At 46.1% G+C, this 27,795-nt stretch overlaps 1 protein-coding gene across 3 annotated transcripts; it reads left to right on the forward strand.

Annotated features, from left to right (window-relative positions):
• NFAT5 (nuclear factor of activated T-cells 5, tonicity-responsive) lies at positions 1 to 22,927 on the forward strand. Of its 3 annotated transcripts, none has more exons than XM_010181347.1 (12): positions 1 to 557; positions 5,179 to 5,371; positions 9,077 to 9,267; positions 11,666 to 11,838; positions 15,417 to 15,551; positions 15,704 to 15,756; positions 16,365 to 16,497; positions 17,746 to 17,826; positions 18,787 to 18,935; positions 19,429 to 19,791; positions 19,860 to 21,933; positions 22,682 to 22,927. In XM_010181347.1, the coding sequence occupies exons 1-12, from the start codon at positions 28 to 30 to the stop codon at positions 22,918 to 22,920; spliced, it is 4,314 nt and encodes a 1,437-aa protein (XP_010179649.1). In that variant the 5' UTR covers positions 1 to 27; the 3' UTR covers positions 22,921 to 22,927. The 3 variants fall into 3 exon arrangements, with proteins under 3 accessions (XP_010179649.1, XP_010179650.1, XP_010179651.1); XM_010181348.1 differs by having other exon boundaries at positions 16,365 to 16,503; positions 17,749 to 17,826; positions 19,429 to 19,758; positions 19,824 to 21,933; positions 22,682 to 22,920; XM_010181349.1 differs by having other exon boundaries at positions 19,429 to 19,758; positions 19,824 to 21,933; positions 22,682 to 22,920.
• Positions 22,928 to 27,795: the final 4,868 nt, after the last annotated feature.

Here is a 27,795-nt window from a genome sequence, read left to right on the forward strand (position 1 = left end):
GCTTCTTCAGCTCCTTCCTCTTCCTCCATGGGCGGTGCTTGCAGCTCCTTTACCACCTCTTCCAGCCCCACCATTTACTCTACCTCAGTCACCGACAGCAAGGCTATGCAAGTGGAGAGCTGCTCCTCAGCCGTGGGGGTAAGTACCCGAGGGGTAAGTGAAAAGCAGATAACCAGTAACGCAGCCCAGCCGCAGCCGTCAACGCCGAAGCGCCACACGGTCCTGTACATCTCGCCACCACCCGAGGACTTGCTGGACAACAGTCGGATGTCCTGCCAGGATGAGGGCTGCGCGTTGGAGTCCGAGCAGAGCTGCAGTATGTGGATGGAGGATTCACCCTCCAACTTCAGTAACATGAGTACCAGTTCCTACAATGATAACACTGAGGTGCCACGTAAATCGCGCAAACGCAACCCAAAGCAGAGGCCAGGGATCAAACGCCGAGATTGCGAAGAGTCCAACATGGATATATTTGATGCCGACAGTGCCAAAGCGCCTCACTATGTCCTTTCGCAGCTCAGCACGGACAGCAAAGGCAACTCAAAAGCAGGAAATGGGTTGGTATCTGCTTTCTTTTTTTTTTTTTAATAAAAAAAAGTTCTATGGCCATTTGTAAAACCAAACTAATAAAACTCCCCGCACCCCCGTCAAGTGTTCTGCTCAGGTTCTCACATAAATCCCTCCCCTCCTCTGCTGCTCCCTGTTGCATCCTGGCCCACCATAAGTTCTCATTAAGCTTTATTTAGAAGATAAAGCGAAACTTCCCTGCCACAATTGGACGCAGCACTGATGACCTCAGCTGTATTCTTGGTTAAGTGAAATTCCTAAAAGATTGCACAATTCCAGATCTAAAATGGGGATGAAGACGTTATTGTGTTTAAAACGAAAGGCAGAAGTGGACTGGGCACACCCTAAATCTTAATGTTTTTGCAGGATTTTATGTGAGGATTTCAGTCTGTGCACTTTATCTCCTTCTGTTTGTCTCTATTTCTCAAATAGAGAGAGCGATGGGAGTACAGGTTAATGGCTTGTTAAGATTTCTCATCATTTAAATTAATGCATCCTTTACCTTTTTTTATAAGATGTTAAGATGATGTGGTGAACCAAAGTTTTGTTTTTTTCTTGTGAATTCACTTCTGTATTGTTTTTCTTTTTTTCAGAAATAAATCTCTAATCCTGTTTCTCTCTGTGCTTCTGGGTTGTGTGCATGCGTGTGTCTCCATGGGCACGCCTGGGTGGTGGCTCTCATCTCTTCCCACTCTACACTGTTCACTAAACGCATTTCAGTAGCTGCTTAAAGAGGAAAAACTTCATCAGTTCAATCAGTTTACAATAGCGTGTTGATACATTTTACAATTTCATTTTATTTTTTTGACTTGTGGCTTCTTTAGTCCTTTTAAGATGGATGGTTAGGTGCATAGATTTGGCTTTTTTTTTGCCGGGGGGAAGTGTATTTTGTTTCTGTTTTTATTTTCATGTATGTGCTCGCAGTACGTTCTAATGTTCATCACAGCAACGGTGAATATTAAAACTTGACTGATGGGAAAGACGATGAACTTGTCATGTTCCGAAGGGAAAGAAAAAAAAGAGTCTGTATTGCCATTGCAGTTCCATACTTAAAATTTCACTGTCACAAAGTGATTTGGAGAAACTCTCCAGAGTGCGCCGGACCGGGCCAGGCCAGGCCGGGCCTTGCAGCTCTGCCGCCATTTCCAGCCCCTCAGGCCCCTGGGCCTTCTGCTCTCCCTGTACAACAGTGCTGAGCTGGGCTGGGATTGCCCAGCATCTTTGCTCTTCACCAGCTGAAATTGGTAATAAAATCAAATATTGGTACATGGTAGCCACAAAGAAGCAAATTCACAGACCTAAAGCAGCTGCTTGGGAGGAGGAAAGTGCCTCCCCGCCAGCACAGAGCAGGCCAGGCTGTCCCTTACAAAGGGACAAAACCATGGTAAGGCCAGAGCTATGGGAGTGTAAATGGGATCTCTGGACAAAAAAAGGGAGATTCAGTAAGCTGGATCAAAACTGTGACTTCAAACACCACAGGCCCATAACCTTCCCTGATATTAGGGGCTGAGCAGCGAGCGTTGCTGGGTGCTGTCAGCCGTGTTCTGGGAGCGCAGGGGTAGATGAGCACAACTTTTTCCCTCATGTTTCATATACAGGCGAGATTGAATTGTCCTTTTGAATAAAAGCTCGGGGATAAGAAATGGCCAAGATGCAGAAAAGGTAATTTTACTGTTAGAATATGGAGATTTGGCATTACCAATCTAGGTCACGGCAGTGACTGAGGTTTTTTAGCTCTCCGGCCTGGTGGAGTTCAGCCAAGGGAGTTCATTTACTTTTGGCTTTAAGAAAAGAGCAAGGAAAGCACCCGTGCTAATTTGTGAAGCGGGAGTAGCATTCGCCTCCAAAGAGACTTCTGGTCAGTTGGCTTCAGGAGCTCGGAAGGAAGAGAAATATATTCCTGTGGAAACTTAGAGTTTGTGAAACCTTTTTAGGAACGGCTGAATTGGTGGTGATTTAGGGCAAAGTCTCGGGTTTCCGTTGTGCTTGGTCTGGTTTCAGGTCGTCACTGGGAGCAGCCCTGGTGCCGGAGCAGGACCAGGCAAACCTTAACTCAGGGGATCTTTCAGGAGAGTTGTGGGGTTTGCCACTTACACCTCTTTTTAAGAAAATAAGTGCTAGCTTTGAGGAGGCGGAGCCTGGTAACAGTTAAGCTAATAAATAAATGTGCGTGTTTGAAATATTTTGCTATTGTGTGTGCATAAATAGCATTATAAATACGAATATTAGTATTATAAATGAAATTTAAAGCATGTGTAAATGATATGTCCTTGTAACTCGAGATGAGCATTGAGAAGTTCTGATGAAGGCTTTACAATTGCTTTCAAGTTCAGCTAATCTGAAAGTAATGATAACTTTAGGTTTCAAGAGGGAAGACTTTCAGAGGAATTGTTAGGCAGCATTTCTTTGCATAAATATGACAATGTGTAAAGTATTAGTATGTTGACAGTTAAAGTAACTTGGGTTTTAAGAGTAAATTACTGTCAGGAGAAGACAGTTGTGTCGGAGAGGCCAAAGTGTTAATGTCACCCTGCTAAAACTTCACGTTTTGAGGGTTAAAAGAGAATTTCATTTTGATGGCTGCCTCTCTTACACTTCTCTTCAACATTCACTGATATCTGAGTCTCCCGTATGAATCTGCAGAGCTGGAAATTCCAAGTGTGACAAGGTGAGATGAAGCCACCCCTGCGATGTGTTTTCATGGAGCACTCTTCTCAGGGACAGAAAGGGTTCGCAGTAACGCCGTGGTGCTGGCAGGGGCTGAGGCTGCCCAGTGTCCCTGCCCGCCTTCCCTCTGGGAAGCTGTGGGACTTGAAAATTCCCAGTGAGGAAAAGAGACAACACTCACTGAAAGTTCCTAAATGTCTTCCTTTTAGTTACTCGTCCGTTGGAGTCGTGTCTGGACAGGGAGAACAGAGAAGGTGATCACCTAACAAGCTTGAGTTTGGTTAGCGTTTTTGCTTAACTTGTCCAGAAGTGAAGAGCATCGTGGTGTTAATTACTGTTTATTTAGCACATCACAGGTTTTGTACGTGCTACATTGAAGAATGTTGTCCCTTTTCTTATAGGAGGTACATTTTTACATAGCATTTTTAGTTTGTGAAGCAGCCTGCTTGACCAGGCCGTGGCAGAGTCACTGGGACTCCTTGGCAGGAGGTTGGTACCCATGCAGCTTTCTTTATGTTAGTTTTGTATCTGGTTTGTTATTTTCTGAAGACAAGCACGCAAGGCAGGCAGGGCGGTTTGGGGACACGTGCTGAGCGGCCGTCCCTGGCTCGGCTGGGCAGCCCGTGGTGAGGTGGTTAACCACAAACAGAGACCATCAGTGATGTTCATACAAAGCACAGAGCTCAAACAGCTCCTCAGTGTCCATTTTAACACCTTGATTTGTGTATTGAAAGGTTTTGGAAGGCTTAAGGGAAATAAAAGGGTGAGAAACGGGACTTTGAGGGGTATGAGGTGTGGTGGACGCTGTCCCTGGGGCAGCCCAGCCTTCAGAGAAGGGACAAACTCAGGCAGTTGCAAAGCTCTTAGTAAATGATTTTGAAGAAAAAGCCTTGATTTTGAAAAAAAAACACCTTGATTTTGAAGAAAAAGCATTACTTTCACCCTTCTCCCTGAGAGGAAAAAAGCCTGAATAAATTACTTCCATAGGTTGCGCATTGAAACAGGATTTGTTTTTAAGCAATTCACACCTGTTATTTTAAACTGCTTTCTTCCGACTCATTAGCTCTTAGAAACTACCTTTTGGTAGTAAAAAAAGAATATTGCATCTGCATCAATCCATTGAGCCCTTTTTCTGCCTGTACCGTTTGCCGTGGCACGTTCACGTTTGCTGGTGTTAAATGAGTTTATCAGACTTGAGGGTCATTACACAAACCCGCTCTGTATAAGATCAAGAGTTGTTTTCCATTGTGCTTTAAAGCGAACACAAAATCCATCGCATGGTGTTGTACTTTGGAGGGCTTCTTCATGCAGGTTTTAATTATGGAACTGAACACAAGATACATCTTGAGCTGTGCACCTGGAAAGAAAAGGTCTTTTTGCATACACTGCCGATTTAAAATCGGTGCAGTTATTTCAGAGCTTTTTACAATAACTGATTTGGTTTTAACTTAAATTTATCAGTCTGTTTTGACAGAAATTTAAGAGATTGCATGGATATGCAAGTTCAGGTGGAGACAGGCATGAGGCTGTTTTCCTATTTAAAGAAGCACCATTTAACCTTAAATCCATTCAGTGTGTGTGTGTACATATGTATATTTGTTACAGAAGCGAAACAGCTCGTTCAGATAATACCAAGCTGTATCATACACTATGAAAAAGCACGATAAGAGTCTCTTCTGTTTGTTAACGTAGTTTAATGCTAATGGCTTTTCCCTTCCTTTATGTTTACTCTCCAAAAAGCAGTTTCCTTTGCCCGGGATGGAGGAGGCAGGGAAGCACCGTTCCTCTTCATCCTGCAGAAAGAGAATTCCCAAGTTTGCTCTCAGCTGTAAACCTGCTCATTAATACACACTCTTTTATCCTTTTAGCTTTTCTGAGATTGAGCTTGCTTTTATTGAGGAGCTGCTTCTGACGTCTTTTCAATGGTGTGCTTTGGCTTCCCAGAGCGTCAGAGAACCAGAAGGGAGCTGGAGGGAAGAAGACCCCGATGTTGTGTGGTCAGTACCCGACCAAGAGCGAGGGGAAGGAGCTGAAGATCGTGGTGCAGCCGGAGACCCAGCACCGCGCTCGCTATCTGACTGAGGGCAGCCGCGGCTCGGTGAAGGACCGGACCCAGCAAGGCTTTCCCACTGTGAAGGTGGGCTGTGCTGTGTGGTGGTGGGGGTATGGGAGTTCCTTTCTGAGAGGTGCTTTAGGAGAATGGGAGCTGGCTCAGTTCACATAGCCCTACAGACGCTGGTTTTGAGGGAGAAGGGGAGACTTTGCAGTCTCTTTGTGTAGAGACTGTCCCGCATCTCTTCTTGCACGTATCAACAAGTCTTATTTTGCATCACAAAGTTAGAGGAGGAGGAAAGCTTTATGTCAAGGTGATGATACGTAACCTGTGATGCACGTCCTGTTAGACTGCAGCTATACAAACTGTGTAAATAGACCCTTGGGGTGTGCAAAATGGGGGCAGTGAAGTGCTATAAATTTTGATTGCTGATGACAGTGGGTTGTCATTATGCCTTATTGGTAAGGATGTAAAACTAGGTTTCATTTGAAAAAACACCAAGGGATTTTTGGGGGTAGGGGTGTGATGGTGTGGGGAGATTTTCTATTTATTTGTTTCATTCTTTATTTTAATAAGAAGTATCTGAATCCACGTAGCCAGTGTCTGTTTTTCAGGCAGAGTCCTAAAGACCTAACTGAGGTGTGCTTTCTGGGTCATCCTGCTCTGTATGGTCAGCAGTGGTGAAGCACGTGTGGATTAACAGAACTGAAGAATTAGGGGAAGAAAAGAGGAGGCAGTTGTGTGCACTGAACAAATGCAGCCTGTTGCCTCCATGGGCTTTGATGCCTTGAAGTTGAGGTGTTGGTGGTTACGCTGAGGCAGGGATGGGCAGCACATGGGACTGAGTGATGTCCTTGGCCCTTCTCATCAAGGGGAAGGGTCTGGGCAGAGCAGATGCAGTCAGGAATCCGGGGCCTGGCTGCATTGCTGGTTTCTGCAGTGAGTGTTTAGCTGCTTTGTTCATCCTGCTGTGTTTGGAGGGGAGAAAAGGCTGCCTGATGTAATTCACCTTACTTAGAGGGGAAATTCTGTTGGTGATGAGTCTTGCCAGCCTGGGGAGGAGGGCTTTGCTGTGAGTTCATCAGAGGATGGGCACCAAGGCCCAGGAGGGAAGGAGGAGCTACAAATGGAGGAGAAAGATGAGGAAGAAGGCTACAAAGAGGTCTTCCACCTTCCTCCTCAAAAGGGAGACCAGAGGCTGTTACGCTAATGCACGGATGGGAATTTGCAGGTCTTGTTCTTCCCTAGTGTAGTCTCAGGGCTGTGTCTGGACTGGAATCACAGCAACTGGACGTGGTGCTCATGGCTGGAGCACAGTTGTGGATGTGCAGAGAGGACCTCATGTATCATCAGGAGCTCCTGAACCACATGGACCTCCAGTGTGAAACTGGAGCGTGGCCTGTGGAGATGAGAGGAGGAAGGAGGCTCAGGGAGGCTGTGTTGGCGTCTGTTGCAGACCGCCTGGCTGAGCAGATCACAGATGATGCTTTCTGTAAGGAACTACCAGGACCTGCTCACAGACCTCTCCGATCATGAAAGGTTTCAGCCCTGCGTCCACTGCGGGGAAGGCTGCACAGCCTGGCTGGAGCAGTCTGAGATCTTCAGGACTGTGCTTGTGAGGGTTTCCTGATGCAAAAGGCAGAGAGGCTCACCAGGAGCAGCAGACACTGCACATAACACAATGACAAGCAGAACTGATGTCAAACATCATCACAAAAGCTGCAGCAACCGGTTCAGAGTGAATTGGGACTGAGCCATTGGGCCTGAGGCATCCAGGTCTGACTGGCCAGCAGGTAGACAACTGTATTTGTTCGCATACAGATAAGAAAGATAAAAGACGTCTCCTTTCATGCTTTTTCTCAGTTGTGGCGCTTTGAGAAAGCAGCAGAGCAGTTCTCAACCCACATTAACTTACCAGGTCCTCAGAAATCTTTCTTTATGACACAGCCCTTAAAATCTGTGCTGACTGCTGCTGGCAGAAGTATCTTACCTCTGGAGTCCTGTTCAGCAGCATTAGAAACATCTCCAGTGCTTCACTCGATCCTCATGAGTAATGTAGAAATCCAGTGAATTTCCTAAGAATCCATTCATATCGTCCTGTTGCTGTGGAGATTTAGTGCTCATTTCTGAGTTTTCTTAATGGGCCTTTGTTCGTCTGAATTTCCGGTTAATTCCTTTCCCAGTCACCCTTTAGCACCCATCAGTGGAAACGCTGTTTGGAAGAGGCTCGAGTTACTCAATTCCTGGAAGCTCCTGTTTGCTTTATCAGTGGGCAAACTTCATACCTGGCGTGTAAAGATCTGCCAGGGCCCGTCAGGCGAAATGAGTCAGGGGGTTCTCAGGAAACCTGAGTCAGGGGAAAAAAATAAATAGAAAGAATGGGGCTTTTTGGTTTTGTTTGTGTTTTAAAGATGAGGAAGAATAGTGTAAACATGCTGGTGGTTCAGGAGAGATCTGGTGCTTGCTGTCTTCTGGCAGCAGCTGTGACTGGTGCACAGGCTGAGGGGGAGAAGCGAGCTCTGTGGCCCTTCAAAGACCCTAATGGCTTAGTGGTAGAGCCTGCAATTAAGTTGCAACATTGAAATAGTGCAAACAAACCTTAGTGGAGTGATTTATCCAGCAAAAGGGGGATTTTCCTGAGGGTAAAGGTATTGCAGGCATCAGGAGCAGATTTTCACGTTTTCCTGCTCTAACAGCATTGCAGGGGTGGAGCAGTCTCCATCCAGATGATGAGATGCTCTTGCACACCTTTCATCCCTTCTCCTAGCAAGGACCACAGTGGGATTCTGCTAATAAAAAAGCATTAAAAGGACACAAACCCTCTCACGCTGGGATGTCGCTGTTATGAAAGTAAATGCGTTTCTCTCTCACGTGTTCTGGGATAATTCTGGCTGGAGGACCGCGAAATCATTACGTGAGATGTACGCCTGACCTGCTTCCATTTATTAAGTGTTTCAGTGAATCCTAACGCTGTTCATAAACTTGAAGTAGGAGGCGTCGAGTTGCCGGTTTTTATTTTGGTGTCTGAAGGAAAAGGAGGTTTGTGTGGTTGGACCATAAAATAATCCATCCCTTTCCTCCCTCTGCTTCCCCCTCACCCCGTTCTGACTCCTCCAGTGGCTTTGCCAGTGTTAAGATGACTTTAATCTGGTTTCTGGATTGTAAGGGAGAAGCGTAGCACAGTGATTGCTTTGCATGCACGTACCCACCAAGAAATCCTCATCGGCTGTGGAAGCAGCCGCAGCAAACGTTCTGTTTCTCAGCCGACCGATGGATGTTGGTGCTGGTGGGGAAGGAGGAGCCTGGGGAGAGATGGGGACATCAGCTTCTCATGGTTGGGGTGAGAGAAAGGGGTCATAGAAGACCCAGAAGATGGAGTTGGGATAATTCTGGGTGAAGATAGAGAGGATTCAAGCTGGTTGAAAAATATAATAACAGTAATGATAAGAATAACAACAACAACAACAACAACAACTACTATTACTATTACTATTACTATTACTATTACTATTACTATTACTATTACTATTACTATTACTATTACATTTTTCACATGTTTATTAAATGGCTGACTTCTCTTTTCATGGAAGAAAAATGGCAAAATATTTTAAAAAACAGCATTTTTGTTCATAAACTCGATGAAAAGTTTTTGTCCCATCTTCCCTAAGGATTGTTTCCAGTAACACTGGGAGCAGATTCACTTCCAGTTCGGCTGGATAAAGGTTTCCTGTCTGAGTTCAGAGGCTCTGCTGACCAAGTGAAGTGTATAATTGCGTTGCTGTGTTTCAGCTGGAAGGTCACAACGAGCCCGTGGTGCTGCAGGTGTTCGTGGGCAACGACTCGGGGCGAGTGAAGCCGCACGGGTTCTACCAGGCCTGCAGGGTCACGGGGAGAAACACCACTCCCTGTAAGGAGGTGGATATAGAGGGGACGACGGTTATTGAGGTCGGGCTGGACCCGAGCAACAACATGACACTGGCGTGAGTAGCTTTTTTTTAAGAACAGAATTCATTTATTAGCTTGATTTCAGACACTTTTTCGATTTCATCTTTCCTAAAACTTTACCAGTTTGCTTTGTTACGTTAGTCCCATGTTCTGTTTGAACAATATTCAGCACTATGGGAGCTGTCTTGGCTTGTAACACGTGCAGAGCTGCTGATGAGAAGGGGGATGGAGAATATTGGCATCATCAGAGCCCTTCAGGCCCAAAGGGCTGTGAGCTGTGAGCAGTGAGGCTCAGCTCTGGCTTTTCTCCTCCCTCACTTGGCCTGTCCCACTTCTGTCATTACCCCAGCAGCCCAGCGCTGTCAGGGGCGCCTCCTGCTCTGGGTACCACTGAGGGATGCGCTCCAGCGGCAGCAGTTCACTGCAGGACGTGTTTGATCAAGCAGCCACATCTGGTTTAGGTCTCCCAAGAAACTTTAGATATAAATGATGCCTTTCTGAGCTTTTCACGTGTATCTTAATATGTAGACAAGCAGTGATCTTCCAAAGTGTTCATTTCAGTAATAACGTCCTTTGATGGGTGCGTGGTTGCAAGCTGCCACTCTTCACTTAGGAGCTTGTCTTATTTCAAGAGAAGAAACGTTTCTTCAGTTTACAGTGTCCACTTAAGCAGGATAATACAGTTTGTGACTAGACTGAATTGATTTTTTTAGTATAAAATATATTCCCATTTTAAGTTTGGAAACTGCCTCTCGGAGAGGAATTTTGTAATTGTACAGTGTCCGCTTAAGCAGGATGATACAGTTTATGACTAGACTGAATTGATTTTTTAGTATAAAATATATTCCCATTTTAAGTTTGGAAACTGCCTCTCGGAGAGGAATTTTGTAATTGTCCTCAAGTGCTAATGTAAAACCACAGAACTAGAGAGGCAGAAGGGTGCATTTGGAATTGTACTGCAGAGACACTAGAAACGTGAATTTGGAATTACCCAGGAAGAATAGCTTTGCGTGGGCTGTTTTCTCAGAAGATACCGTGATGTCTCAAAAGAAATCTTGGCATTTCAGAGATGCTGTAGCACCTCTGATGGCAGTGCCCGTGCCACCTTCTGAACCTCCTTCTCCTGCTCATTGGCCCTGGTGCAGCCCAGAAATTCCTTCAGATTAGATACCAGCTGGTCTCTGTACTTTTTAGATGTAGGGCCTAAAACCCTACTAAATTTACAGTATTCTAACGCATCAAGCTGTGCGTGTTTATTTTTTGTTTGGTTGTTTTTCTCTTGGGATCACTTTGCACCCCAGGTCTGTCTGAACGGCGACGCTGCCTCACGCTCCCCCTGGCCCTGTGCTCATCTCCCGTAGGACCACAGCTGTGGTCTGACGTAGCTTCACTTCCAGCTTCCACTGAGCATAGAAAATAATGTCCCTCCAGTGACTTTCCTTCTGCTGCTGCTCTAAGTGAACGCAGAGTATTTTGTGGTAATAACCCACCAAACTCAGATCTAGCCCCAGGATTGGGAGAATGAAGATCTCTGATGATAAAGTGAATTCTTACTGAAATTACTTGGTTATATTGCATTTTCTGCTTTATTCGTGCTACTTCAATATTCCTTTCTCCCATGAGTCATCATCCAAATTATGTAGGGTTGAATTGACAACCGGGCTGTGTAATGAGAAAGGTCATACACAGATTCCACGTAAATAAAAAACCCCAGTAATATTTCAGTAATTACTTAAAGAGCTTTGACTTTGTGGCACATGTAACAAGTCAAAAGTCTGTTAAAGGCGTTGTGGTCGAGAAAACATTTTGATTGATTAAAGTAGTTAAAGTAGGTATTTGTTTAAACTGCAAAGTTAAAACTACAAGATCTACGTGCATAAGTGCTTAGAGGAGGTATGTACCAGGGATGCCTGGCTTACAGGGAGTGCCGGGAGAAAGAGGAGCTTCTGGAAGCTCTGGACCAAAAGGGAATAAGGGAGAACCTGGTGGGAAAGATGCTGGTGATGGTATTCTTGGTCCAAAAGGAGAGGCTGGACCCCTGGTACCGTGGCCTCCCAGGCACATACCAAATGTAGAATAGTTATGGTAAGGCAAAGATTAGGTACCAACTCTTCTTTTCTCGCTTTTGCATGCCAAAATTAGTAAGAAACCAATCATGGTAAAGGGCAAATTAAAAAGCAGACATTTTATGCGTACTTGTATGATCTTGTGAAATTGCTTTGTTAAAAATGTATAAATGGGCTGTGAAAATGTACGGGCATTGGAGCACAATTAGAGGAGCGATCCTCTGTGTCTCCCCAGCGCTGCAATAAAGAAGTGCCTGCTTATCTGCAACTGCGTAGATAAGTTTTTCTCGTCGTGATTGCGACCCCATCAAGAAAGATGCTGAACTTATGAAACTCTATTAAGTTCCCAACTGTTTTGTGCTGTTAGGGTTGATTGCGTGGGAATACTGAAGCTGAGGAATGCTGATGTTGAAGCCAGGATAGGGATTGCTGGTTCCAAGAAGAAAAGCACACGTGCTCGGCTCGTGTTTCGTGTTAACATCACCCGTAAGGATGGCTCAACTTTGACTCTTCAGACACCTTCTTCCCCAATTTTGTGCAGTAAGTATCAAAATAAGAAGTTGGTATTGGAGGACTCTGGGTTTAAGTGTGATTGCCATCAAATGCCTTGGGAGGGGAAAAGCCCCCAGTGTTAATCTGTGATTATTTCAGGATTGCTATGGCTAAGATCACATGGATTGGTTTTTATTTGGTGTGAGGTGTTAGATGACCAACCAGAATTTAGAAGTAGTTTGTTAAAATGAATTTTTGCCATTTATAATAATTTTTGCCATGTCTTTGAACTTACTGTATGACTTTTGATACAGGTTTTAATCTTTTCTGTCTTGTCCTTTCCACCACTGAAAGCTGACAGATAGAGGTGATGTCTAATACATCAGTGAGCACAGCTCATCACAGTGGTTCTGATGTGTTGGGCCAGAGGCTGAATCTGTGCTGGTTCAGTGCAGGAATTGAACTTTTTATAGCTCTTGCTGAAAAGGCTGTGAGCCTTTATAATTGTGATCCAGCAATGAGCACAGATGGCAGCGCTGGCTGGGGAGGTTCTGGACAGCGGGGAAGGGAACCGGACGGGGCTGCAGCACCTATAGAGGCTGTAGTGACTACCCTAGATGGGGAATTCTGCTCATCTCCGAGAGAAGAGAGAGGGAAGTGTGTTTAATGCAGCTGTGGATGGGGTTATTGCTAATTCCTGATGAGCAAGAGGACAGGGAAGCTTTTTCTCCATGTGTGGGACATGCTGTGGTTATGCAAGCTCCTGGGCGCTTGTGTTGCGCTCTTTCCGCTCTATAAAGAGAAGTCATTGTTTGGGGTTTTTTCCTTTTCCTAAACACTGTCAGTACCTATTGCGTCCGGGTTCTTGCTCCGCTCGTCAGAAAGCGCAGCTTTGTTGCCAGCGCAAGAAGAGATTGGAAGAGGAGATAACCAGGCCGTGTGAGCTCCACGTCGGGTACCACCCTGTGAGGGGCGGCTGTGCCATGTCCCGCAGCTCCCTGTGCCATTCTGCGCTCACAGAGGTCCCGTCACAGGGCCTGGGGGGAGCAGGAAACCCCAAAAAGGTTCAGCACCAGAGGAGCATCGCTGCTGGCGCAGGAAGGACTCCCGTCTCTTCAGCCATGGCCTGGGTGATAGTTTGGGTGCTCTTCCAGAAATCTCGAAGTGTTCCCATCCCTCTTATTTTCCTCCTCCTGCCATTTTTTGCTAAATCTTCCTTTTTCCAGTGGTTTTTAAACAGGTGGAGTTCTCAGATAGATGCATTTGTGTTGTTGGAAAATACATCAGTGCATTTGCTAGAAATATTCCAGACCGTGTAGCATTGTTCTATCTGAGAATAGTTTTCAGATTGAAGGCAAAAACCTTATCTGTAGCATCTCCACAAGCTGTTTCTGTATGTGTTTTGTTTCTATCCTTAACTTAATGGTTAAAGATAAAATTATTTAAATCATGGTGGAAATGGGAATGGAAATAGTTTGGTGTTTTCTTAAGTACCGAACAATCCAAAAATTGCTGGTGTAAGTAGGAGCTGAGAGTCTGAGATGTTTTAGAGCCCAATTTTAAAATAGATCTCAAAAAGCTGTATTTTATGCACCTCCTGCTTAGCTTGTGGGAAAGGCCCTTTCAGTGGAGAGTTATGAGGGTTAGGAGACTTTCATTCTCTGTTTGCTGAATGCATCCACTTATACCCATAACATTAGGAGCTCTGGTGTGAGATGCAGTAAAAAACCAGAGTATGTGAGAATGATGAATGCTAAGGGATGTCAGAAGAAAAGGAAGGAGGAAATGGAAGTTATCCTTCCATAAAGTTCTTAAAAATTACAGTAAGGAGTTACGGGGGCTTGCAGGAGACCTTAGCCAACCAAGTAGTGCTGGTACATCTCTACAGGCTGGTCAATATGGCATGGGATTTTATTGTTTTAACCTATTTGTTTATATAAATCATCTCCTCCAGCACATTACATCTGGTTTGTTAGCTGAATACATCTCACTGCAGATGGGTACTGCCCCCTCCCATCATAAGGTTTACATACAACTCCTAATATTCTGTGATTCTGTGATTTTCCCTCCTCAGAGCCTGTTTCTGTCGTGTTTTATAACTAATATTGCTGTCAAAGCTTCAGTGATGTTCCCGAAACCATAGGAAAGACATGAAGTGGATGCAGGCTCTTCATTTTAAAGGTCTGCGTTTTAAATAGGCTTTGTTAAGTTGTTAGCAAAGCTAAATCCAGTGACTCCTCAGAAGTTCATGTGCCGTGAGCATATTTAGTGGTTGCGTAATGGTTGCCTAGGAACCCGCTGCAACAGTTGTAGAGAAATCCTTTCGGAAAGGTCGTTAGATGATTTGCAGTGTTGCAGTATGTGTGCTCTTCTGCGGTGGACCCAGAGAACAGCGGTATTAAACACTGAAAGTGGGCCATGTAAGTGCGAAGCACAAGTACAGGCTTCTGCCTCTGGGATTTTACAGTGAAGGTGGTTGAGAAACCTGTGGTAGAAACTGGAATTGTTTTGTAACATAACAGATGTGACCAAGTCAAAATCCGTTATTTAAAAAGGCATTTCTGTATTTAAATGGTCTTTGGTGCTTGTTTTTCGTGTACCACACTTGGTCTTATTTGATTTATGCTTTAAGAAGCGTCGGAGCAGTTTGCAGCAGAGAGGATGTGTAGTGTGGGTTACGTAAATCATCTCAGTCTCTGTCTGAGAGAAAGGGGCTCCAGGGACGTGTGTCTGGAGGCCGCCTGGTTTTTAGGGTATAAATTGCTATAATCCTCAAGTAGAGATGCCGCTCTTGCAAGGAGTTGTATCGGCTGAGGTCTGTGGGTCTCGAAGGTCACAGAGTGGGGTGGTTGGGTTGGGAGGGACCTCAGAGATCCCCTGGTTCCAGCCCCCCTGCCCTGCGCAGGTTCCTGCACCAGCCAGAAAGCTGCGCCATGTGAAAAAACCTGAAATACCCCAGGTAATATGGAATAATAATGACAGGGAATAATAATGACAGGGAATAATAATAGTATGGAATAATAATAGTATGGAATAATCATGGCATGGAATAATAATGGCATGGAATAATAATAATGAGATGGAATAATAATGACATGGAATAATAATGGCAGGGAATAATAATAATATGGAATAATAATATGAAATGGTAACCAGGAATTCCTATTTGTACTCTTTGGTGCAGCAGAACAAAATAAGCTTAATAAAAACTCTTTTCTGTCAGCTTGAGGATGAATTTGTAGGTTTGCCCCAGCTGTGTCTGAGTGCTGATACATTTGTTCATCGCTCGCTATGCCAGGAAATGACAGAACCAGATTTTCTTCCCTCCTGAGCACTCCTTGAGCTTTCGCTCCAGCACTGAAAGTTTCATCTTGAACATTTAATAAATGCAGGAGGAAACGGAAAAGATCATCAGCAGATGATTTACCTAAGTGGGATTTTTATGAAGTCATTGCATTTAGTGAGGAAATACTAGAAACCGTTCTCTCCTGAAAGGTTTTGTCGTGAATGATGCAGTAAAGGAAGAAGCCCAGAGTTATTTTGTTCCCTTATGATGCTGTAAGTCACAGCTTTTGTTGTGGCTGTTGCTGTTTTCTGACTTCACCCGTTTTGTTTTTCCCTTGCAGCGCAGCCCGCAGGAGTTCCCGAGATCCTCAAGAAAAGCCTGCACAGTTGCTCGGTGAAGGGGGAAGAGGAAGTTTTCCTGATTGGCAAGAACTTTCTAAAGGGAACAAAAGTGATTTTCCAGGAGAATGTTTCTGGTCAGTGGGAAGCCGAGGAGAGCGTGGGGGGGGTTTGCGTTGGGTGATGGGGTTGAGTTGTGGAGAGCAAACTGAGCAGCAGAATCAAAGGCACTGAAATGAATTGCTTCATGTGGACGTGCAGTAAATGATGCTTTTTCACTTCCATTTAGATGAGAATTCCTGGAAGGCAGAAGCTGAAATAGATATGGAATTATTTCATCAGGTACTTCTGTATTATTATTACTGTTACTACTGCTACTACTACTACTACTATTATCATCATCATCATCATTATCATTACTACTACTACTGTTACTATTACAATACCCTGCCTCTGTTTCCAAAGAAAATTCAAACAAGCCTTTCCCTCTTCCTGTGCATTTCTAGAAATAATATTCCTTTTCTTCAAACCAGTTCTTTGGTGCATCTGGTAGAATGTCTTTGGTTTGGGTTTACATGAGTGTAATTGTTGAATTTCTAATTGAGATCTTAGGTACCACAGTCAGAGTGTGGTCTGTGAACTTGTGGAGCCAGTCTTTGCCCTTACATACAATGTAATGAAAAGGCCTAATACAATTTTTCCAGTATCTTTCCTAAGGACACATTAGATTACTACTGAGCGGAAACAGTTTGTGTGTATGCCATGGTTGTTATACCTGGCGGAATTTCTGTTCCACTCTGAAATGTTTTACAAAATATTTGCTTATTTTTGACACAACTAGGTGTCTTTCTGGTCTTCTATCAGTGTTTCTCTGTTTTGATGGATGTAAATACAAGTAAGGTCCATAGTAAGGTTTCTAACATGACTTCTAATTTATTCTTGTGTTGCAGAATCACCTTATTGTGAAGGTGCCGCCATATCACGACCAGCAAATAACCTCCGCGGTTTCTGTGGGCATATACGTGGTGACCAACGCTGGCAGATCGCACGACGTGCAGCCATTTACGTACACTCCAGACACATGTGCGTGCAGGAGAGAGCTGGAGGGACGGGCGGGCAGTTTCACCTGCTGAGCAGCTTATTTCTGCTTCCATAGTACTCAGTCCATACAACAGAAATGTAAAGTAACGTGGATCTTTTCAGATTCCTCTCACAGAATCCCAGCATGTGAGGAGTTGGAAGGGACCTGGAAAGCTCCCCCAGTGCAATCCCCCCATAGCAGGATCACCAGAGCAGTCACACAGGAACACGGCCAAGGCTTTGGGTGTCTCCACACAAGGAGACTCCACAACCTCTCTGGGCAGCCTGGGCCATGCTCCATAACCCTCACACTGACAAACTTTGGCCTCCTCTTCAGCTTGAACCTCCTGTGCTCCAGCTTGGGACCATTGCCCCTTGTCCTGGCATTGGCCATCCCAGAGCAGAGCCTGGCTCCTTCCTCCTGACACTCGCCCTTTCCAAATGGATGCCCATGAATGAGGGCAGCCCTCAGTCTCCTCTGCTCCAAGCTCAAGAGCCCCAGCTCCCTCAGCCGCTCCTCAGCAGGAGATGCTCCACTCCCTCCAGCATCTTTGTGGCCCTGCTGGACTCTTTCAAGCAGTTCCTGTCCTCCTTGAATGGAGGGCCCAGCACTGGACACAAGATTGCAGCTGTGGTGTGAGCAGGGCAGAGCAGAGGGGCAGGAGAACCTCTCTGCCCTACAACCACCCCTTCTCATCCACCCCAGGATGGCGTTGGCCTTCTTGGCTCAAGGGCACATTGCTGGCTCATGGGCATCTGCTGCCACCAACACCCCAGGTCCTTTTCTGCATGGCAGCTTTCCAGCCACTCGTCCCCTCGCTGGCTAGGTTTGCTCTGTTAAAGAATAAAATCAAAAGGCTTGGCTTTTCTCAATTCTGTAGAGAGGATCTCAGATTTCAGCTGCATGGAGACAGCTGTTCTTATAAAGTCACAGCCATTTAAGGTAGCATCCATGTAGGATCCAAAATGAAGCTGAGCAGCAAAAAAGTAGAACTATTCCATACAGTGCACCAAAAACAAGCAAAAAACACCACCAAGCTTTATCCTGAGGAAAGCTGAAGCTTGCCCATATTGTGTATTTCTGTTTATTTATTTATCTGTATTGCAATACAGAGTGCAAAGTTTTGTGTGGGTTTCAAGCAACCTTAATTTCTTTAGGATACAAGTAACTGTTTTGGTTTGCTTTGTGGTTTTTTTCCCCACTTGTTTGCTGTTTTAACATAAGGAAGTTCTCAATGTGTTTTGTCTCAGCAGCTGGTACTCTGAATGTGAATGTGAAGAAGGAAATCTCCAGCCCAGCCCAACATTGTTCTTTTGAAGAGGCTATAAAAGGTATGAAATAGATTCTTATCGTTGTTGTTAATAGTTTAACTAGAAATGCCTACCCAAATTTGGAGGAATGAAGCAGAATCCTCTGAAGATAAGTCTGTGCCTGTAAGATCTGGCCATATTCTTATAGGGAGCTTTGTTTTCTGATTCTGAAGACTTGACTTTATGACAGTGTTCCTTTAAGTATCTTTTAGCATGAGCTAGTATAGAACCAAAAAACCCGTTGTGTCCATGCAGAGTTGGTCGTTTTGCTTCAGGAGAGCAAAGTTTGTGGTTTGCCTGGTTTTTAAATGAATTGATCCTTCCAATATTGAAATAAAGTAGAGGAAGGAAATGATTTTTAGTAGATTGTTAAAACTCTGGTGGTGTGCAGAGGTTAATGGAAGTTTCCAGAGCCTGCTCTGGTGAAAGCAGATCGAGAGGTACACAGATTTACAACGTGATCCCAGCCTTGATAGGAATCCATGGCTTTGGGTTCTACCCATGAGGCTCATGTTTGAAGTTAATGGCTTGGGCTTGGCAGGGAATATGTTTACAAGTTGACTTTACAACTTGTTAGGGAGAATAATACAAGATACGATGAGTTTAAACCTGCAGAGAATATTTGGGGGAGAAATAATGCAAAACTGTTTAGGGCAGTGAAACAAGCTGATAAAAAGACTGGTAAGACTTCCAGTAGCAAGATTATAAAGATGAGGAAAATAAAACCTAATGTATCTGGGCAAGCCTGACATCCATTGTTGTTAGTCTTCACTATAAGCTTTGAAGATTTTGGGGTTTCTAGGATTATTTGAAGCATTCAGATGATTGCAGTGATCTCTGCATATTAACGTCGTATGTAAGGATGGGAACCCTTAGGGCTGAAGAGGGAAGGGGGAAGCAGACCACCACTAGAAACCCCCTCCTTGCATGGTGGATGTTGATGTTCCTATTTCCTTTCTTTATTTCCCTGTGTAGCTGCAGCAGTGAAGGCCACTGGCTGTAACCTGGAGAAGGTGAACATTCTTCCTAGTGCCTTGATAACCCCGCTCATGCCAAGCAGTATGATCAAGAACGAAGATGTGGCTCCCATGGAAGTAAGTGCAGAAAAAAGATCTCCCCCTGTCTTCAAGGTGAGTTTGGCTGTGGTCAAAGAGAGTGGCTTTAACAGTCTCGGTTACATCTCCCCATCGGTCCATGTTGTAATGGTGGAGCAGGGTAACACACAGGGAAGCTGTCGTGTCCGAGATTGGTCTGAGCAGAGCCATCTGATCACAGGGCACCACTGACGTAACAAACTTGCCTTTGCAAGTAACTTCTCTTGTTCCCACATTCAAACAGATTGGGTAGTGATACCGTGATGAATTTTTAATCCTGTCACACAGAACTAGTAAATGACTGTAAGAATAAAATTTTAATCACTTCCTAGCATTGCTTTCATTAAATGGCACCTTCCTTGAAGTAGCATTTTCACTGCTAGGCACTTGCTCACTCGTTTGGTTACTTATGGAGCTGTACCCAGCTGCCAGATCTGTCCGATATTTCATGAGCATAGGGGATTGGTGGAAGTGTTACAAGCATAACCCAAGTAAACTTACAAATCGTTTAATGTCTTGCTCTTTTCAGGCTTCAAATGTGGTTGGACCAACTCAGCAAACATTGGAAAACAGCATGTCCGGCATATCGACTTCTGCTTCCCATTTACCTTCTGAAAATGAAAACCAGCAACAAATACAGCCCAAGGTGTATAACGCAGAGACGCTAACGACCATCCAGACGCAGGACATTTCCCAGCCTGGAAGCTTTTCGGCCGTCTCTGCCCCGGCCCAGCTGCAGAACAGCGATGCGTTACTGCAGCAAGCAGCCCAGTTCCAAACGAGAGATTCCCAAACCAGGGAGGTCTTGCAGTCGGATGGCACAGTTGTCACTTTGTCACAATTAACTGATGCATCCCAACCGCAGCAGTCCACGCTCTCCGAACCAGCACAGGCGTCACTTTGTCACAATTAACTGATGCCTCCCAACAGCAGCAGTCCACGCTCTCCGAACCAGCACAGGCGCTGCAGCAGCAGATTTCCTCAAGTATTTTCTCATCAGCGAGCGGCGTGAGTCAGTTACAGAACACCATACAGCAGCTGCAGGCCGGAAACTTCCCAACTAACACAGCCACCGGCAGCAATAGAAACGTTGACTTGGTGCAGCAGGTATTGGAAGCTCAGCAGCAGTTATCTTCGGTTTTATTTTCGGGTTCAGACAGCAGTGAGGATGTTCAAGATCAGCTGAATGCAGATCTCTTTCAGCAAGTTAGCCAGATGCAAACCAGCGTCAATTCTGGGATATTTTCCTCCTCGGACACAGCTGTCCATTCCCGACCAGAGAACCTTTTGCCCGGACGAGCCGAAAATGTTCACTCGCAGCCTGAAAACGCGTTGTCCAATCAACAGCAACAGCAGCAGCAGCAACAGCAGCAGGCCATGGAGACTTCTGCAGCGATGGTGATAGGAATCCAGCAAAACATCTGCCAGGCTGCGACACAGATGCCCTCTGATCTGTTCTCGTCAACAACTTCAGGGAACGGAGCCCTGCAGCAGTCCCCCGTGTACCAGCAGGCTCCTCACATCATGAGCGGGTTATCGACAAGCGAAGACATGCAAATGCAGTGCGAGCTGTTCTCGTCCTCTCCCGGTGTTTCTGGCAGTGAGGCCGCTCCTGCAGCCCAGCAGCAGGTCTCCAACAACGCGCCGAATATGTTTCAGGCGTCAAATTCTGCGGATGGAGAGGAGGCTTCAGGTCAGAGCAAGCAGATGCAAAGCACAGTGTTTCAGACCATGGTTCAAATGCAGCACAGTGGAGAAAATCAGTCACAAGTGAATCTCTTTTCATCCACCAAGAACATGATGACTGTTCAGGCCAGTGGATCTCAGCAGCAAGGAGGGGGGCTGTTCCAGCAAGGCGGAGAGATGATGTCAATTCAGTCGGGAAGCTTCATGCAGCAGTCTCCACACTCACAAGCTCAGCTTTTTCACTCTCAGAATCCTATCGGTGATGCTCAGAATATATCACAGGAAGCACAAGGCTCGATTTTCCACAGTCCGAATTCCATAGTGCACAACCAGAGCAGCAGCAGTTCCTCAGACCAGCTGCAGCCTCCCATGTTCCACTCGCAGAGCGCCATGGGGGTGTTGCAGAGCTCTTCGGTCCCTCAGGACCAGCAGTCTGCCAACATGTTCCTCTCCCAGAGCTCGATGAGCAACGCCGCCACGCAGGAAGAGCAGATGTCCTTCTTCACAAGCCCAAATTCCATTTCTCCTCTTCAGACGGCAACTAACACCGAGCAGCAGACTTCTTTCCAGCAGCAGACACAGATCTCTCACATCCAGAGCTCTATGCTTCCCCAGGAGCAGCCCCAGACTCAGCCGGCGCAGCAGGGTTTGTTTCAGTCTCAAGTGTCGCTGGGCTCCATCCAGTCCAGCTCGATTCCCCAGAACCAACAGGGAGCCATCTTCCAGCCTCAGCATTCGATAGTTGCCATCCAGAGCAGTCCTCCGTCTCAAGAGCAGCAGCAGCAGCAGCAGCAGAACATGATGTTCAGTAACCAAAACGCAATGGGTACAATGGCTTCTCAAAAGCAGAACATGATTTTCAACCCGAATCAGAACCCAGTTACCAATCAGGAGCAGCAAGGCCAGTCCATTTTCCATCCCCAGACTAACATGGCATCGATGAACCAGGAGCAGCAGCCCATGCAATTCCAGAGTCAGACGACGGTGTCTTCTCTTCAAAATCCCGGATCCAGCCAGGCTGAGGCGCAGCAGCCGACCATCTTCCACAACTCGCCCCAAATCCAGTTGGTCCAAGGCTCACCGAGCTCTCAGGAGCAGCAGGTCACCCTCTTCATCTCCTCCGCTTCCATGTCTGCCCTGCAGAACAGCATGAGCCAGCAGGAGCTGCAGCAGTCCCCCATGTTCTCCTCCCAAAACAGCATGGCGGGGATGCAGGGCGCTGCGTCCCCTCCGCAGCAGCCGGCCTCTCTGTTCCACAACGCGGCGGGAGGCGCCATCAACCAACTGCAGAGCTCGCCTGCTTCGTCTCAGCAGACGTCGGGAATATTCCTGTTCGGCATTCAGAACAGTAAGTGGGAGATTACAGTGCAGAAGAGCTTTTCCCAGACAATGATTATTCAATGCTAAGATATTTCCTTACCAAAAAAAGAGAGTTCTGAAGTAAATAACACAGCACTACAGTTGGGAATATACGTACTCCTCGTCCTGCTCTGAGTGTGCACTTACGTTGCTGATTTTATGTGAGAATTCTTAGCTCCTGTGCCTGTTGATGTTCTTACAGTTAGGATTAATGTGTGACAAAACCGTCTTAGAATTGTGTTAATATTATGTCTAATATTATTAGCAATATACGTGCAAATAATAGATAAAATACATGTGTACACATGTTAAAAAATAGGTTACACTTTTTTCAGTCAGCTCCACTCTTCTTTCTCTTGCTGCATTTGATGTCTGTGGTTTATGCAATGACCTTCTCCATTCAGTACTGAAAGGAAGGATTTCTGTAAAGCCGTGTAGTCCAGAGAAGCGTCTGTTGAAACTCCTTCAAGACAAAGCATGGGCATACTCGACACTTAGGCCATGCATTTGGTTTCTCTTCCAGCAAAGCGTTGTCCTCTGTGATGTTTGGAGTGTTTGGTCATTGTAGAGTCCATGTATTCAATGTGTGCACCTTGACTGCTGCGTATCACAGTCACAGGCACAAAAGTGCACGTAACTGCCTACAGAATTTACAGCCCATATGGATGGATGTGAAGAAGCTGGGTAATTCCCTGCATTAACCTCATTTAAATGTGCTTTGTTCTTCACTTCACCAGACTGCGGGCAGCTGCTGACATCTGGGCCGGCAGCGCTGCCGGAGGAGCTGATGGCCATCGGTCAGCAGGGCCAGCCCCCGAGCGAGGGCCAGGCGGCCGTGCCAGCCCTGCTGTCCCAGCAGATCGCCGAGACTCCGCCGCTGCCCTCGGCCATGGCCACCAACCAGAACATGGAGAAGATCGATGATCTGCTCGTGTCGTTGCAGAACCAGGGGAACAACATGGCTGGCTCCTTTTAATTAGTCAAGTGAGTACCGTGGTCGGGGTTTTGGGTTCTCCCCTGCCATGCCTGCTGTTGTTCAGCAAGTCTTTACTTGGGAGTGTGTCACCACGCTCAGAGAGATCAGCTGAGATACCGGAATGGAGAATAGCAGAATGAAGGGGTATTTAAAACGGTCAGATGCGTGAAATGGTTGAGACTGGGTCCTGTCATTCAGTTGCTGCTCGTTTTGTCACCTGCCATTACGGTCCAGTCCTTTATTGGGAAGAAGTGGATCACCAACAGCTCGGTAGATAAAGCCTTATGAAATGTGACTGTGGTTAAATCTTAAGGCTTATTGAGTAAATAACACCTCGAGTCTGTACTGCTCTGAAGTTACTACTCTGAGTTACGATAACATAGTGTGAAAACAAGTCCTGGTGAGCTGTGGTGGCTGTTGCAGTGTCATGTGCTGGAGCGAGCTGTCAGTGTTACCAGGGAACGCTCTGCTCTGCGGTGCCTTTCAGAGATGGGAAAGGCTTTGCCTACCAGTGAGTCCCAGGAACCAGGACTCTGCCATCCAGTATTGGCCTCTGTGGGGAATTCAGCTCTGGTTAACTGTGCCGCTGGCCTAAATCCCCCAGGAGTTTCACTTAAGTGATACACTTCATTTTCTAATCTAAACTGTTGTATGTGAAGTGATGAACTTTAAAAAAAATAAATTAAAAAAAGAAGTGGAAGGAGAGTAATCCTGCTCTGTGAGTGCTGCGTTCTGGTACTCGCTCGTAGTTTCACGTCTGCCTGTGAGGAACACTTCTAAGATGAAGGAACTACACAGAAGTAAGACGGTGACTCTTGGTATTTGTGTCTAACTTCTTTGTTTGCTTCTTTTTTCCCTGCAGAAATTCTGTGAAGACAAAAGTCACGATTTCCCAGATCCTCTCAGACCTTCCGGCTCTGGATTAGGCTGTGTGGAGCTGATTGCTTCTGTCAGAAAGTGGTCCTCTTCTCTAAAGAGCACACACGTGGCCAATTGCAGCGTCTAGCACCTAGGGCCACGGCCGTGGTATTTGGGATCTGTAGTGCCAATAATGCTGAGGAGCTATGCTTTGTTTTCCTAGGGCATGGGATTGTACTGTTACTGGGTTCCTAACCCTCACTACCGGTGGGGTGCTCTCAATTTGAAGCATATCTGGTCAGTTATTATTGTTTTAGACGGTAATTCGTGTTACCACCTATACTTCTTTTCCTCCTTTTCCTCCTTCACGCCCCCTTTTTTGATGAGAAAAGCTCGTGAAGCAGGAACTCAAACGCCTGCGCCCGAGCTGTGGTGCATGGCTGTCGGCGAGCGGAGGGATCGCAGGTTTTACGGTTGAGTAGGGGGCAAATGCTGTGATTTAGGGGGTGGCAATGAGAAATGAGTGTAATTAATAAACGAGCAGAGCTGCTGCTGTTGGAGGTAGCCAGGGTGGGTTAATCCAGATTAACGGTTCCCACCTCTGAACGAGGGTTTGGCTCTGACAATGTGAAGAAGTGAAGGGGAGCTGTCAGGTAAAGTTTGTGCTTAAAACCTTAACGCCTAAAATACCTTTGGCTGGGAAAGAAAATTGTGCCTGGCCGAGGACAGACCCCCCTGTGGCTGTGGGTTAGAACTGGTGGAACTGCATTGCCCCTTTCAAACGTGCTGCTCCCCTTGGTTCTTCCCGTGATTTCCCTTCTCTCTCCCTCAATTTTCCATTGTGTTTTTAACAAGGACATCAAAATCCTGCTGGCTTTAAAGAGCAGAAGCAGCTTTTAGGAATTAGGCATTAAATTGCTTAGTCAGGAGAAGCTTTGACAAATAACTGAGGATTGAGGAAAGAGGAAGCAATTTCTCCACCACCTTCTCAATGCAGGAACCCCCGTACGCGGTCATTCTCCAGCTGTTACTGATGTAAATCTTCAGCTTGACTTTACTCCAAGTAGGGAGCAAATTACATCATTTTTAAGCATTCTTGACACTTCACTTCGCCCTGAGCTGTTGCATCTTTGTAGCACATGGAGCTCATTGCAGTTTGGAAGTGAATTCTTTTTAATCCCAACAATCCCCAAGTCTCGTTTCTCGTCCCGTCTCCATTCAAACAACAACAACAAAAAAGCTTAAAAAAACAAGGATGTTACAGAATGTAAACCCAACCCACTCCAGCCCACGCGGTTGTACTGTGAGGCTTTTTTGGGTGCTCCCACCATCCGGACAGGTTTGTGGTCTCACTGCAGCTCCCCCCAGGTTTGTCCCCTCCCCTCTGCTGTAGGAAGCTGGTGCTGTGGTTCAGCTGCGACGCCTCGGGTGGCGTCGGTGTCCCGGCACTTCTCACCTTTGTCGTTTTAATAACAAGGACTCGTCTGTAAATGGGTTTTTTTCAGTTCCTCTGGTCCGTTTACCGTGTGTTTTCCCCAATCTGGTGTGTGCGTAGTTGAGCCGTGTAGAGTTTTTGTTTGTTTAATGGTTTTCCTGTCTGTCCGTCTGTCCTGGCGTTCCTTCTCTTTCTGTCTCTCTCTTTCTCTCGCATTGAGAGGCATTGAATTACGTTTTCAGTAGTAAGGCTTCTTGCCGATATGAAGGGAACTTTTCAGAAAGAGACCTGCTCTGGGTCATTTAATTTTGAATACAGTTTTCAATCGTTCAAGTTTTGGATGGTTTATATCTAATGTGTGTTTCATTTTTTTGGAAAGCTATATTTTGTATTTAGGAAATGGTATACTATTTTGCTATTTGTACTGAGTGAGTACATTGGCATAAATATAAAAAAAATTTATATATATACATATATATAAAATATTCTTTTTTGCCACACATTTTTGTGGTAAATTTGTGAGTTTGTCCGATGTTCTACCACAACGTGGCGTCTGATAACAGTGGGGTGGGGTGGGGTTTGTTATGTCTTTATGGAGTATTTAAGTACTTTTTGCAACATAAACGACTCGTTCATCTCTCGCCATTCCACCACCAGGCGGTTTCCTGGCTCCCAGCAGCTTCTCTGTGCGTGTCGGTGTGCGTCGCTCAGCCGCGCCGTGTAGCGAGGGAACCCGTAGGCATTTAGGCGTCATGTAAACCCCCGGGGTTTCCTCCAGAATGAGCCATTCAGCTTTTCTTCCACTATCATTGTCTATTTAATATTTTATTACTAGCGCCTCTGTGTTTTTAACTCTTTAATTTATGATTACGCTCAGACGTTTAATCACCAGAACAAGGATTTCCCTGCTTCATAATGTCCAGAGCTGCTTTATAACCCCCAACCATACTTTTTAATCTAGATGATTTTTTTTTTTATTGTTATTTTATTTTTCATTTCCTGCTAAGATGAAATATTAACCCAATCCCGTTATGGTTCACGACGTGAAAACAGCAGCCTCGCGGCGGTGACCGAACACTGCCCGGGGCTGGGCAGAAGACTGAGAATTTTGGACCGAAACAGCTCGTGGATGGTGGTGAAGCAGACGCCGGTTCCTCCAGGCTGAACTTTGTGTGGGATCGTGGTCCCGGAGGTCACCGGGGCCCTCGCACGCAGAGGAAGGAGCGGGAGCGGTGGCTGCGCCGCCGTCGGTCGCTGCGTTGGCACCGAGGCACCGGGACCAATCCTCCGTGGAACGAGGTGGTGCCAGAGGAGACCTTGGCACCGCGGCCGCTCCGGAAAACATCAAAAACTAAATAAAACCAAAAGAAAAGGGCTGTGCTGCCACATCTGGCACTGCTGGGTACCACCTTGCTTTCCTTGTGGTGAATCGATCTGGCTTGTTTTAGGTCAGCGTTGCGGTGTGCACCGCTCTGAACGTGTGATTTGGTTACTACAAGTATTTGTCCTACAAGGGAGAGGTTGCTCAGCGTTGAAACTGCTGCTATGGAGGATGGAGGGCGCTGAGCTCGCAGCCGGGCAGGGCCTCATGGCAGAAAGACCCCAAATTCCCCGTCCTGAGCGGTCACTTTGTGGTGCCGATGATTGGAGCTTACTCTGCTTTTCCCTTCTGTTCCTCCCCGTGTTCATCCCCCGGGTGCGGGCGCTGGCGTCCCCGGGGCTGTGGGCAGAGACGAGGTGGTGGCATCTGGGGCTGAGAGGTGAGGAAATCCCGAGCCATCGGTCCCCGAGTTTAAATTAAGGGCAATTTCCTGTCATATCCACAAAGCTTATACACTGTGTGTGTGTGTGTATGTAAATAAATCATAGGAATAACACAGAATAGACGGTGGAAAGCTAAACTTCTCCTCTGGTAGGAAGTCATTGGTGCTTTGTGCTTAATTAGCAAGTCCACGTTTTGTTACTAATTGCCTCTCCCCTGACTGTTCAAGCCAAACGCTTCGCTGTTACTTTAACGTAGAAGTAGTTCAGGAAATAATTTCATCCTTGCCGTTTCAAAGTGGGTGTTTAATCACCAGCCATTTGATTGTCATTACTTTTAATTACTGACAGGGTGGTTACTTCCCACTTGGATTTGTGATGGGATGCAGCATTGACCTGTTGTGCGTGCGTTACCTGGGCAGGGGTTTGCTGGGCAGGGCAGCTCCGTGTGGACATTCCCTGGATTTAGAGAAATTGAGCTTTATTTTTTTTAAAGCTTCGGCCAAATTCGTCTTCAAGGAGGAGCAGGGGTTTGTGTTGAGGGCCTGGAGGCAGCTGCGCTGTTTCGGATGCTTTGTGTGGCAGCTTTGTCTTCTCATTCGAAGTCTTTTGGGGGTGAGTGTGTCGTGTCCGTGTCCAGACCGGTTAGGCCAGTTGGGTGTGCCGGTGTCACCAGTCTGTGCCCAGCGCGGGCTGGGGACTGAGCAGAGGGGGTCCCTGCTGCGAATGGGATCAATGATGTTCAGGAAAATCGCAGCAGCAGAGGGAACCCCTGCAGAGGCACACTCAGAAATTCCCTGGCTGCACGGGAGGCTTTTCCC

Source organism: Mesitornis unicolor, unplaced genomic scaffold (genome assembly GCF_000695765.1).
Source record: "Mesitornis unicolor isolate BGI_N332 unplaced genomic scaffold, ASM69576v1 scaffold9513, whole genome shotgun sequence".
NCBI classification, from domain to species: Eukaryota; Metazoa; Chordata; class Aves; order Mesitornithiformes; family Mesitornithidae; genus Mesitornis; species Mesitornis unicolor.

Bases quoted from the DNA above. Each gene is read 5' to 3' on its own strand.
- NFAT5 (XM_010181348.1), top strand. From the start codon at position 28: ATGGGCGGTGCTTGCAGCTCCTTTACCACCTCTTCCAGCCCCACCATT. The intron at 9,268-11,665 runs GTGAGTAGCTTT...TTGTGCTGTTAG, and splicing joins AGCAACAACATGACACTGGC to GGTTGATTGCGTGGGAATAC. The intron at 11,839-15,416 runs GTAAGTATCAAA...TTTCCCTTGCAG, and splicing joins TTCTTCCCCAATTTTGTGCA to CGCAGCCCGCAGGAGTTCCC.